This window comes from Geospiza fortis, unplaced genomic scaffold (genome assembly GCF_000277835.1).
Source record: "Geospiza fortis unplaced genomic scaffold, GeoFor_1.0 scaffold55, whole genome shotgun sequence".
In the NCBI taxonomy this organism is placed as follows: domain Eukaryota; kingdom Metazoa; phylum Chordata; class Aves; order Passeriformes; family Thraupidae; genus Geospiza; species Geospiza fortis.
Genome location: NW_005054308.1, coordinates 5,659,418 through 5,672,415, shown reverse-complemented (window position 1 = coordinate 5,672,415; position 12,998 = coordinate 5,659,418). Strand labels below are relative to the sequence as shown.

General features: G+C 42.3%; 1 protein-coding gene across 1 annotated transcript in view; it reads left to right on the top strand.

The window, feature by feature from the left end:
• TBC1D9B (TBC1 domain family member 9B) overlaps positions 1-12,177 on the top strand; it is a 28,024-nt gene extending 15,847 nt beyond the window's left edge. The window contains exons 11-23 of the mRNA XM_014312153.2: positions 322-545; positions 1,290-1,381; positions 2,086-2,397; positions 3,047-3,176; positions 4,359-4,457; positions 5,176-5,244; positions 6,013-6,253; positions 6,535-6,600; positions 6,749-6,820; positions 7,236-7,286; positions 8,362-8,409; positions 8,860-8,966; positions 9,729-12,177. Coding sequence (XP_014167628.1) covers positions 322-545; positions 1,290-1,381; positions 2,086-2,397; positions 3,047-3,176; positions 4,359-4,457; positions 5,176-5,244; positions 6,013-6,253; positions 6,535-6,600; positions 6,749-6,820; positions 7,236-7,286; positions 8,362-8,409; positions 8,860-8,966; positions 9,729-10,421 — 2,204 coding nt within the window. The 3' untranslated portion in view covers positions 10,422-12,177. The remainder of the gene's footprint in view (positions 1-321; positions 546-1,289; positions 1,382-2,085; positions 2,398-3,046; positions 3,177-4,358; positions 4,458-5,175; positions 5,245-6,012; positions 6,254-6,534; positions 6,601-6,748; positions 6,821-7,235; positions 7,287-8,361; positions 8,410-8,859; positions 8,967-9,728) is intronic.
• Positions 12,178-12,998: the final 821 nt, after the last annotated feature.

Here is a 12,998-nt window from a genome sequence, read left to right as displayed (position 1 = left end):
GCAGGAATAAACTTCCTGCACATCTCAAAGGAAAGGGTATGAATCTTAGCTCATTTCAGAAGAAATTAATGACAGGTTAATTTCATTTGATGATACTTTGTGGTGGCTTGCTTTATTATCCTAGTAGCTGTTTGGCCTCTTTTGACTGTGTTTCAGTGTTGGGACCTAAACGCTAACATGATTTAACAATGAGTTTGTTGCTATATTTTCACATCTGTTTATAGTTCATGAGTTCATGCAGTGCTTCTTGGCTCCCTTATCTCTGAAAATGGGAATTAAATCTGTGTTTCAAAGCACCAGAGGTAAAGCACTGTTTGTTTGTCATTTCAGGGGCTTGGAATGAGATGGTGACTCACCCTGGTTACTACGCAGATCTTGTGGAAAAGTCAATGGGAAGGTACAATCTTGCTACAGAGGAAATTGAGAGAGATCTGCACCGCTCTATGCCAGAACATCCTGCCTTCCAAAACGAATTGGGAATTGCTGCCCTCCGGAGAGTCTTAACAGCTTATGCATTCAGAAATCCAACAATTGGGTACTGTCAGGTAGGAAAGAGGTCTTAGACTTGTTAGTCCTACACAGTGACCATGATTAACTTGGACTTCTTCTGCAGTCTTTTGTTCAGTTTCAAGCTTTCCCTTTATGCTGTCTATGTGATGGTGAGAAAGTAGGAAAGAAGTTATGCTGCATCATCTCTTAAATATCCTTTGAACATAGTATTTAAATAAACTTTTCACAGTGCTGTGAGGTGTAATGTTAGTCTTTAATAGTTTTCCTGCCGGAGCTTTCCATAGTGCAGCAAAAACATCTTCTGTTTTCATTAAAAAAAGCAGTTAAATCAAATAAGTGATGTTGCACATGGACAGTATTGAAAATGTAGCCATTTGCTGGTTTGTGAAACAACTTGGTGGAAATTCAGGTTAATTTTGTGTATTGCTGTGATGTTACAGGTTCTCATTATGGTGTTCTGTTAATGGCCAAATTCTTAAAAATATTTTTATGAAGACTTTGACAAATATTCTTGTTCATGTTGTGTACTGAAAGTGTATGACAAAAGGTCATCAAATTATTTGCTGCCTTATGAACAGAGGAACTGAAAACAGGAAGAAAAATTGGCTTAAGGTCATCTATTGACTCAGATACCAGTAGAAGCTGGAAATAGATGTGACTCTTAGTGGCAGCTTGCTGTATTCATGCTTTTAAGTTTAGCTAATCTGTAATAGCAGAGTTTTCCTGAAGACCTCCATGTTTTTCTCCTGTACCTGTGTGTTTGCTGTGCTGGCTCCTAGGCCATGAACATCGTCACCTCAGTGCTGTTGCTGTACTGCAATGAGGAAGAGGCTTTCTGGCTCCTGGTGGCTTTGTGTGAGCGGATGTTGCCTCCCAGAAACATTTTGTTTTTCAGAATTAATTAAATGTGATGCATTTTAAAGATAACTCTGTTATCTTTAAAGATAACTCTGTTTAAAGGAACTCTGTTCCTTTTAAAGTGGCAGGGGTGTGATGGAGACATAGAAAGAGACACTACAGGCCTCCAAGGTAGTAGTTCTACCTTAGTTCTCCTTATAGTAACAAGGAAGATGAAGTCACCAAAAATTGGTATCAGGAGGGATCATTAGCAGTAAGGAGGAATATCTAGAAGAACTTTACTGGGTTTTAGTTTTCCCCATCTGGATGACATGTTAAATCTGTGGAACAGGCTCTCAGGGAAGGTTAGTCAAAGCACCACTTCATGGGATTTTAAAGTTGGTTTGTATAAAAGGCTATAATCTGGTGTAAACACCATAATATCAGTAATCCTCCACCCCTCCATTCAGGGCAAATGCACAAATGAATGAAAGGTTCTGTGTTGAGAAGTTATGTCTGCCTGCTCTGCAATGTAGAAATAGTCTCATTGGTTTTATTGAGAATAGGGTAAAAAATTAATGTCTTAATTTTAGTTATGATATTCAGCGGAAATTTATATTACATTTATTTATTTATTATTTATATGACATTTATTTATTTATTATTATTTATATGAATTCATACTGTTTTGTTTAATAATTGCTTACCTTGGTACATGATGCCACCATTTTGTGTTCTACCATTGTTTTGTTTGTCTGTATCAGGTGCACTGGTGGACCAAGGCATCTTTGAAGAACTTACACGAGAGTATCTTCCACAGCTGTCAGAAAAGATGCAGGACCTGGGAGTGATCTCCACTATATCCCTTTCCTGGTTTCTCACTCTCTTCCTGAGTGTGATGCCCTTTGAGAGTGCCGTGGTCATTGTCGACTGTTTTTTCTACGAGGGAATCAAGTTTATTCTGCAGGTGTCATTGGCCATACTTGATGCCAACATGGAGAAGTTACTACAGTGCTGTGATGAAGGTGAAGCCATGACTATTTTGGGCAGGTACCATTCATTGTTCTTATTTAAAACAATAGTAACAGTGGCCTTTTAGTCATCATCTCTTTCTACCTAGTAGCAGGTCACAGATAATACTCCAGGATGAAACTTCTGCTCCAGAGATTTGCTATTGCTTTCTGCAACAGCTGAAATTAATTGCTGGCTTAGTTATGGAGGAATCCATACTTCTGGAGCTATTTTGCATATAATGAATTCCTGCATCTCAGTTTGAATTTGAATTCTTAAAGGTTATTTATTTGAAGTCTGCATATTAAGTCTGCTTTACTATTTAGAACAGATTCTGGCAGGAATCACCTTCTGGAAACTTAAAACATTATCAAGCAGATATCTCCCAAGTCTAGTAAATGTAAGATTTTCTTGTTTGAGATGAGAATCTCTTCTATGTGCAGCAAGATTTTCAGCATGTGACTAGAAGCCTACTTTTAGAAGAGCAAATACCCCCAAAATAGGGTGAAAATCAACTAAACTCCAGGTACATTGAGGGTAGCATTACAGATTAGATGGAAAAAAATAAATTCTTCTTCATGTTTAGATTATTGACACAAAGAAGTTGGGAGTAATGCATATAGGATATTATTTCTTTTTCTGGATACTAATCCTGGAATCTTGCATCTGTTCTTGTTTTTGTCCACAGATATTTGGACAATGTAGTTAACAGACAGAGTGTCTCTCCCCCTATTCCCCACTTGCATGCACTGTTGACCAGTGGAGATGACCCCCCACTTGAAATTGACATCTTTGAACTCATTAAAACTTCATATGAGGTAAAGTTCTGGCTTGGTATTTTGCCCAAGAGATTTCTTCTCTACTAACATCCCATTTTATACATTGTGCAGCCAAAATCTGAGCAGTGTTCATAGATTGAGATGCTTAAGGAGTGAAGGCTGAAGCCATTGTTCCACCTGCTTGGTATGAGTAGAACCTGACAGCGTTGGCTGTTGCAGATTACAAAGAGTCTGCCCAACACCAGAGGGACTACAATGAAGAGTGCAAATAAGGAAGAAGTTATGGACCAGAGATTTCTTCCTGCTTGTCAAAAATGTCTCTATTATTAATTCTATTTGAGGATTTTCAGTGCTAGGAAGTTAAGGAGGGAAATTCAGGGTAAGAATTGTGAAGTACTCTGCAGAAGCATGGAAGAATCTCAGTTCACATGCATAGGAATACTGTTCTGTGAACCACATTATAGTAATAGGAATTGACCTCAGAATGGTGCCAGTGCTGTTAAAATATCTCTGCACTGATAGAGATGTTCCTCACAATTCATACTGCGAATAAACTCATAAGAAAATTGATTCTGAATGATGGAAAGAACACAGGCAAAAGAACAGATGTTTGGCAGTTCTTCTCTGCTATTCTCTGCTAAATGTGGGATCCTTTCCCTCTTTATCTCATTTTTCACCCCATCCCCTTCTGGCTGTTTACAGTCAGGCAGCTGTCATTTCCTGGGTGTTTTGTATACTTCTTCAAATCTGCCATCTCTGTTTGTTCTTGGTTTCTTTTCATAAAAAAGTGTCACAGAATTCATATTACTTGTCTGACCTAGTCCATAGAAAAGCTTCTTGACTGTGGTGTTTCTGGCTGAATCTCATGGGGGTCCTAGAGGAAAAAAATGACAGGGCTGGAAGGAATGACAGTCTGTCTGTTCTCTTATCTCTGCCACAGTACAGGGCCTGTATTTCTGTCAGTCCTGACAGATCCTTTTTCAGCTTTTCTGTAGAGACCTCTGATGTTGGATTTCTCATGAACTCTGAATTACTTCTCTTGCAGGATAGGAGTGAATAGGGAATAGAGCTAAAGTTTATTCTCATCTTGTTGCTCATAAAAGGCTTCTAGTGGGTTTAGGTCATCTCTGAGGGGATAGTACACTTGTTAAAGAGTGTGTAATTGAAGATGGGTTCTTCTCTCTTCAGGAGATGATGTTGACCTGATCTGCTTCCTTGTAGAAATTTGGCAATCTGAAGGCAGATGACATTGAACAAATGCGTTTCAAGCAAAGGCTGAAAGTGATCCAGTCTCTGGAGGATACAGCCAAGAAGAGTGTGGTATGTGACTCCCAGACTCAATGAGCTACCAAATGGCACCTTCTTGGAAAGCGTTTTGCTGTGACCATTGAGAAACTCTGTGCTGTAGCAGACCAAGTTTTAAGTGACTGAAAAAATGATTGAATGGGATGTTTGGCATGGAGGGAGATAAAAAACACCTGTAGGCTTTGACATAACCCCCCATGCCTAGTGCTGTCTGTTTTACTGCTTGCCTGGAATCTTTGAGAAAAGCTGGCTAGCAGATAATTATTTTACTGCCATTTAGAGAGTCCATTAGGGAATTTTGCTGAGTGGTTCATGGCCAAAGGGGAGTGTCCATATTTATTGCCATTATCTCCCATGTCCTAGGTGGAGAATCTCATCAGGGTGTTCATTTCACTGTTGCTCTTTAATGCATCCAAGTCAAACATCTGAAGATAAAAACAAGAGGAAGGGGTGACACAATCTGCTCAGCCAGGTCTGCACAAACAGGAAATAAGCACAGTAAACTACTGAAAATGTCAGCAGTTTCTGCTTGACTGCAAACTGGTTTCCAGGGGTATTAGAATGGCAATTTTTTGGTGCCATTCTGTGTGATATCTCCTTGCACTTGTTCTCTTCTGTGTTACGCAGATTTTTCAGTATTTCAGTATAATTTATATATAATCAAATACAGAGTTGTATTTGATATTACAATTTTTGAAATAAATTGTTCACTCTGTTTTATCTGTAACTACAGGTCCGAGCTGTGTCTGGTGACATTGGTTTTACTATGGAAGAACTAGAAGAGCTGTATGTAGTGTTCAAGGTAAGAAGCCTTCCTTGAGGATGAGGAAGAAATGTTGTCATGCACAGTACAAATAGCAAAGTTGAAAGGCAAGCAATGACTTTGCTTTAATTCTTAATGTGACGTACCAGAAACTGATGTGGCATTCTGTTACAGGTGGTGCCAGTAGGACTGGCCCTGTTACTATCTGATTAATTATTTTTAATCTTTTTTCCCCCAAAGGTGGCCAAACCACATTCACAGTATTTGAGTGATACTCAGAAAGAAGCTGTAGAGTCAATGGAAGAGAGTGTAACAAAGCCCTGAGAATGGGGTGCTAGTGTTGACTGTACCTCAGTTTTTAATTTCAAGTTTCCCATTGACCTCATCTGTAATTGTGACAAGGTTACTTAAGGGCTTTGCCTCTATTTGTCAGCATACGTATTTTTAAAAGAATGGTATTACCCAACTGCGTTTACCAAAGTTGGTTGTGCTCTGTTTTAGACTCAGAATGAGAGGCTTAGTTCTAAAACCTGCATGTTCCCTTTGCAATACAGCCTGAGTTACATTTTGTTAAAACATGAAAGCATGTTTTGTACTTTTCACTTTAAATAATTCCTTGTTTTCTGAAATCTGTGTCTCTTCCTTCATTTCATATTATTTTGTAGTGAAGTAACACTAGGAATCACAAGGCAGATAATGTTTCCTGAAATGTCTCTCGTTTGCTTCCTCAATGCTATTGTGGAGCTGTGACAGTCTCCACTCCTGTGGAGCAGCATCATCTGCCCTGTTAATCCTCTCCCTCCAAAGGCCAAGTACCTGATGAGCTGTTACTGGGGGAACAACCGTGCGGCCGCTGCCCGCCGGGACCAGAGCCTGCCCTACCTGGAGCAGTATCGCATAGACATGGAGCAGTTCAAGGAGCTGTTCAACAGCCTCACACCCTGGGCCTGTGGGGCACACACTCCTGTGCTGGCAGGGCGCCTCTTCCGCCTCCTGGATGAGAACAGGGATTCTCTCATCAACTTCAAGGAGTTCGTTACAGGAATGAGTAAGTAGTGTTTTTGGAGAAAATGGAATGCTGCAAAAAATGTGTCTGTCCTTTTCCAAGAAGAGAACTGAAAGGAGACAGTGGTGTGCTCACTGTCCTGAGGAGGGAGGGAAGCCTCAAGCTGGACAAAATACATCTTTTGGTATGGATTTCACTGTTGATTCTGCACAGGACTTTGAGCAGTCATTGTATGGGAATACATTCTGGTTTGAACCTGTGAGCAGAGGGTGATTCTTTATCATTAAAGTCCTATTTTTCTTAACCTTTTTTTTTCTTTCCAGGTGGGATGTACCATGGTGACCTCACTGAAAAACTCAAAGTACTCTACAAACTGCACCTGCCTCCTGGTGAGTGACTGCTTCTGTGTACTGCTGCTGTTGAACACGGGCTGCTCTGACATCAATTGACATGGAGTACCTCAGGAGTTTTGCTAATGAAGTGGGTCATACTGCTGTTCAATTAGAGATTTTAACATTTGTTTCTCTGTGAATACAGCTCTGAATCCAGAGGAGACAGAGTCTGCTTTGGAGGCCACAAGTTATTTCACAGAAGATGTGACAACAGAAGGTAATGCAACACTGCTGCCCTTACCTCTCAGTTAGGCAGGAGTTGCAGCATAGATCCATGTGCTCTGAACAGTGATGTTGTGTAAGGCATGGTCTCGTGCTGGCATGTGTTAGGATTGCCAGTGTGTTTGAGTTCACTGTCTTTGTTGCATGATGGGGAAGAAGTCTGGAGCTAAAACTCCTCGGTGTCCATTCCATGCAGGATACAGCATGCTCTGAAGCATGGGCACAGACTGCTGAGGAGGAGCAGTGTGCTTTTACCAGCCCCTGTCTCCCACCATGATTTAGGTTTTTCATGCAGGTCTCATTGTCTCTCTTCTTGTTTTTGTTTCCTTCTCTGTGTCTGTCTATGTCTGACCTTTTCTTCTGTTTTATCTGGGATATTGTCCCCTCAACCCTTTTTTCTGCTGCTCAAGTATCTCCTTTTGTCTCAGAGCTGGATATCTGCCTGCACTGTGAGTCTCAAGGTCAGTCCATGGATTATGTGCATGCATTGAGCATGGCTGTGGTGCTGATACCACCTGCCAGCCCAGTGTGCTGATGTAAATACTCTGAAATTATTGCTGCTCCTCGCTCATGACACTCTCACTATTAATAAAGTGCTATAAGTAATTAAATATCTTTCAGTGTAATCTGCCTATTGAGTTTCAGCCTTGGTCAAGATAGGTTTTGTCTGGCTTCTTTCAGTGGAATTCATCTCATCCTAGAAACTGGTGGTCAAAAAGATGCTCAGAACAGAGTGGGAGGGTACTGGGCTTGCTGGCCTGGGGAGGTGATCCCTGTGCCTACTCCACAGTCTTCCAGTTTAAAGGAATAAGGATGCATGCCACTGAATTGCTGAACTGTTGGTAGACTAGTTGACTGCACTTCTTAAAATACAACATTAGGAATTGTCAGATAGGAGATCAAAGTATGTCAATCATGCTAAACATTTACCAAAATACAACGATGCCCAAAAGAAATCTGAGTAAGTACAAGAAATAATTGTACAGTTTGGTGCTAGGTGGCTGATTTAACAATCTGAGTTTGAACCAAGTCTTCCTATTTTCTCTAGTGACAATGTAGGGGATCAAAAGTGCAGTTCATGAAGTTAGACTGCAAATTGCTCCCAAAATGTCAGTCCAGGCAGTGAATAATGAAGAGTGTAGGCATTAGTCACATATGTGCTCTGTGGTGGTTTGGGTTTTTTCCATTCATTATCTTGCTTTGGACGACTGAACATCCTTGTCTTTAAGCCATCGCACTGCTTTTCTATCTTCCATATCTGTCTTTTCACACTTCCTTTTAAAACCTCTGCCCTCTATCTCAGCTCTTCAATCCACTTTTTGAGTGTGGCTCTTTATTCAGCTCATCCCATCAGCCTCGTGCTTCCATCCTGTTCTGTTCAATCCTCTAACCATGATCACGGGAATGTGAGATTTAACTTCTATTAAATGTACTCTTGTATAATTTGAATTTGTGTATTGGGTTGTCTTAAGTTCTTTGTGTGTTGTATTACTGAAAATCAGCTAATAATTATTTTATAATTCCATAATTCTTTAGAAACTCAAGAAGATAAAGGAAGAAGAAATGAGAATGGCCCAGAAAAAGGTAATTTAATCATCAATAGACCACATTCTAGTCTCATCTCTCTGATATTATGACCTGTTCATTGTCTCATGCTGATCAAGGAGACCTTGCAAAGTGTCCCTTGTGGACAGAGGTAAAGCAGGAGGTGAGCTGGGAAATAAGCATCCCTTTATGCTTTAATGCTCCAGCTCTTTTACATACCAAGATCACAGCATTTGTAAATCATGTTGGGTAAATTGTCAACTCACAGAGCTCGTCTGTGAGAAGTCAGACTGATGCAGCGCTGTTAAATTTTTTGCTCTGCTGAGCTGCATCAGATAAACCAGCAGAAAACAATGCAGCTTTTCTGGTAGATGCTTTCCTGGGCTGTCAATAACACCTTCTTCAAGCCTGATTTTTGTTGTCTCAGCATTCACTTTTTAAGTCTGAAACCATGAACCACCTGACTAGTGGCTTGTTCTTGCCTTGCAGAGGAGAAAGGTACCAGTCCACAGGACTACAGATACTATCTAAGAATGTGGGCCAAGGAAAAAGAGAACAAGAAAGAAACCATTAAAGATCTCCCCAAAATGAGCCAGGTAAGAAAGGAGTATGAAGGTTTCCAGTTGGATCATTGGCAGCTTAGTGGAATTCTGCAGTATGTGCAGCCATTGTGCCAGTATGTTCAGTCCTTGCCCACAACTTTCCCTGCTGTTCTGGTCTGGTGAACTTTAGGACCTCTAATTCCACACATTTCTGTTGAATTCTGCAATTGATAGGGACAAACTGCTTTGTATCAACCAATCAAATAGAATGGATTCACTCAGCCTCACAAACCAGTTTTTCCCCCCAGAGGAGGATGTTTCAAATATGCCATCAGTCACAGAAACTTGTTCAGCTTTTTTGGTTTTGCATTGCTGCAAGTTACAGCTGCTTGGTGGGGAGTGAAGAATGTGGTTACAGAAGAGAGAGTCAGATGACTGGTGTGATCTTTTCTGTCTCTAATTTCCTTGATGGGTGCAACTTAAACCAGTTCAGAAATGCTTAGAAGCTGACCACAGAAGAGTAGCAGGATAGAAGTAAAACTTCAGGTTTTCTTAGCATTAGTGAATATGTGATTATTCTGTTCATCTGTCAGCAGAAAACCCACCACTATTAAATTGCTAGCTGTGTCTCAATTTAGCCACAACAGAGAGGGGGGAGTTTGTCTGTGTCAGACTGTTCTGAATCAGTGCAGAAGTTGCCACTTGGTGGGGAGGCAAATAAGCAATGAGTCATTTGAGATGGTGCCTGTTGCTTCATCTGCCACTGACAAATTTTTTCAGCCTGATCCATGATTATTTGGTCTTTGTCTTTTAAAGGAACAGTTCATAGAGTTATGCAAGACCCTTTACAACATGTTCAGTGAGGACCCCGTGGAGCAGGAGCTGTACCATGCCATCGCCACTGTGGCCAGTCTGCTGCTGAGGATTGGGGAAGTTGGAAAAAAATTCTCCAACAGGCCCACAAGGAAGTCTGAGGACTGCAAAGCAAACAGTGCCCAAGATCCTGTGAGTGAAGAGGAGTCACCAACATCTGAACAGAGTCAGAATTCAGCAGTGGAGCAGCAACCCCAAGCTGACCATGAGGACAAAGCCAGCGTTGATGCTCAGCCTGAAAAAACCCATCAGGAAAACCAAACTCTAGGAGATGGGTCAGGGGAAGGACAAGGCTCTCCTTTACAGCTGCTATCAGATGATGAAACCAAAGATGATATGTCCATGTCTTCCTACTCCATGGTCAGCACAGGCTCCCTGCAGTGCGAAGACATCGCAGACGACACGGTACTGGTGGGCTGTGAGGGCAGCAGTGCAGCTGCCAGGTATGGCAGCACCATTGACACTGACTGGTCCATCTCCTTCGAGCAGATCTTGGCCTCCATGCTGACAGAAACAGCCCTTGTTAACTACTTTGAGAAAAAAGTCAACATTCTTCAAAAGATCAAAGATCAGAAGAAGGTAGAGAGGCAGTTCAGTTCATCCAGTGACTATGAACTTTCCTCTGTGTCAGGGTGAACTCAAAAAATCAGGAGTTGTCTTTGGGAGATAAAAAACAGGAAGATAGTGTGGCAGATGGCAGGATGGTTTGGTATTTTCTGTTTGGGTTTTTTTTTTGTTTATTCAGAGACCAGTAACTACACAATTACTATAGAATCCAGTTGATAAGGGGCTCCTGACAGTGACTGTGTAGGTGTTTCTTTGGCTACTCTGGCTGAGAGAATTAGATCTACATTTTTGAGAGCCATTAGAACCTAATAGCCCCTGACATATAGAATTACCACCATAAATTATGCATGTCTGCCTTTTGCTATCTTTTATTTCAATGAAGTTTTATTTCAGACAGTAACTGCTCCTTGCCTGCCCTTGTTTGCTGTAGGTTCCTGGGTAACTTGCACAGCAGATGCAGCCTGGCTTGAAACCATGCTCACCTCTGGCAGTCTGAGAGCTAATGCAGTGTAGTCAAGTGCTGTAGGACTCTGACCTATAAATAATCTTGTACGTTCTTGTAAGCTGTTCTGTGACTCAGCAGCTGTAAAGCAAATGTACCCCACTGCTCCCAGCACCCTGAGATCTAAACACAGACATTGCTCAGACCTGCAGGTTTCTTTCACATGTGATTTGGCATTTTCATAGTGTATGATCACTTACTTTATCCTTCAGAATTCAGGAATTTTCAGGCAAACCGGGTTTTCTAGCATTTGCTTTTCTGTTTTTTTGAAAGGTATTGTTTTTAGTTTGTCTGGGAAGCCACAAGCTCCTTGACTTCAGTGCAGAAGTGATACTGAGTCAATCAGTGGGCCCATGATGGTTATAATGAGGGAATAAGTTCCTAAAATAGAAGTCAGTGAATCAGCCTCAGCATTCCAGGGGAGTGGCACACTGGTCTGCTGGACTTTCCCTGATGATACATTCTCTATTTAGTGCTGATTCCCTTTTTTTCCTAGCTAGAGATGGGTCCCCTAAGGAGGACCTCCTAGGAGGAGGACCTTAGGGCCCCTTTAGGAGGACCCCAGAGAATTATCTGATCAGTCAGCCCTCACAAATATTCGGAGCAGAAGTTGTGCAGGGGCACTGTGCCACCCACTGCTGCTCAGCGTCCTTTCTTGAGAGTTTATCAATGGCTCTTAGAAAATACTGCACATCCAAGGGCATTTGACCTAAAGGGGAAGAATTCAGAGCAGCCTGGCTCTGCCAGCAGTCCCTTATGGGAATACCAGGGCTCATTCCAGTTAGAGACAAAGTAACTGGGAGACTTAGTGAGTTCTCTTTGAAATGAAACACAGAGGAAACTATGAGTAGCCCTTCTGGTAGCAGGGTGTGTTCTCCACGGGAGGAGAAGTAATGCAGTTTCTGCAGATAAACTCATCTCAGCAGGGAGGCAGTGACCTTGCCAGGGGCAGGGCCAGAGACTTGCTGCTCGGCCAGAGCAGACCTTGCACTGAAGGCAAGGTGTGATCGAGCTTTTGGCTGGCACTTGGGATCTAAAGGTAGGAAGGACACATGTGGATGTTCCCATTTGACACTACTTGGTGTGCTACTCAGTGTTAATTCATCCTCATGACATTTTTGGTCTGTATTCACAGCTGGTACATACTTCTTATTTCTCTGCCTCCTCTGTCCTGTATCACTGGAGAGCAGCCATTAGTAAAACTGCTTTTACTAATTATTCAGTAATTTATTGTAATTTTTTTTAAGTACAAATAATACATGTGATTTTACACTGTCTGTCTTACCTGTCATGTATTCAATAAATGAATCAGAATCCTGTAGACTATTTGGCTATCTTTTATTTCTCTCTGAGCTTATGGAATATTGCTTGTTCTTTACCCAGTTATCAGAAAGAATGTGTCACCAAACCGTGGGGGAAAAAAAACCTTCTGGGCCGAGCAGGAGTGTTCCTATCGAGGATGCTGCAGTGCCAGCGCTGGGTTTTCTTGAGCAGTGATGTCCCCGATGTCCCAGGTGGAGCGGTACAGCTTCCCTGGGTCAGATGCTCCTTTTTATCCTGTTTTTTGTCCTGTTTTTTGGGTTGGTTTCTGTTTGGATCCTTCATTTCCAGGAAGGTTTAAGGTGCTTGATTGGCCATTACAGCTCTGTCCGGGCTGGCTCATTTCGCTTGGGAGTGGTGCACTTTACTGAGGTGTAATACGGTACCTTGAGTACTGTATTTCTTATAACGACCCCTTTTACAATATAACAACCAAACTAACAATGTTTAACAATTATCAACCATTTTACAACAGCTCCTAACCTGTTTTTGACACAGACCAACACATCTCCAGGTCGGTGCAAACCTGGCCGGTGCCGATGCGACTGCAGACAGGAAGGTCACGCACGGCCAGCCGGTCCCTGCAAAGCGGGGTCTGCCCCCGTGAAGGGCGCTCGGACGGTGACGTGATGTGCTTGGTTTGTGAGAGGGGAGAGCCCGTCACGGTGCCAGTGTCTCTGCCCGGTGTCGCTGCCCGGCCGTGGTTCCCGGTGTCTCTGTCCGGTGTCGCTGCCCGGTGTCGCTGCCCGGCCGTGGTGCCCGGTGTCGCTGCCCGGCCGTGGTTCCCGGTGTCTCTGTCCGGTGTCGCTGCCCGGTGTCGCTGC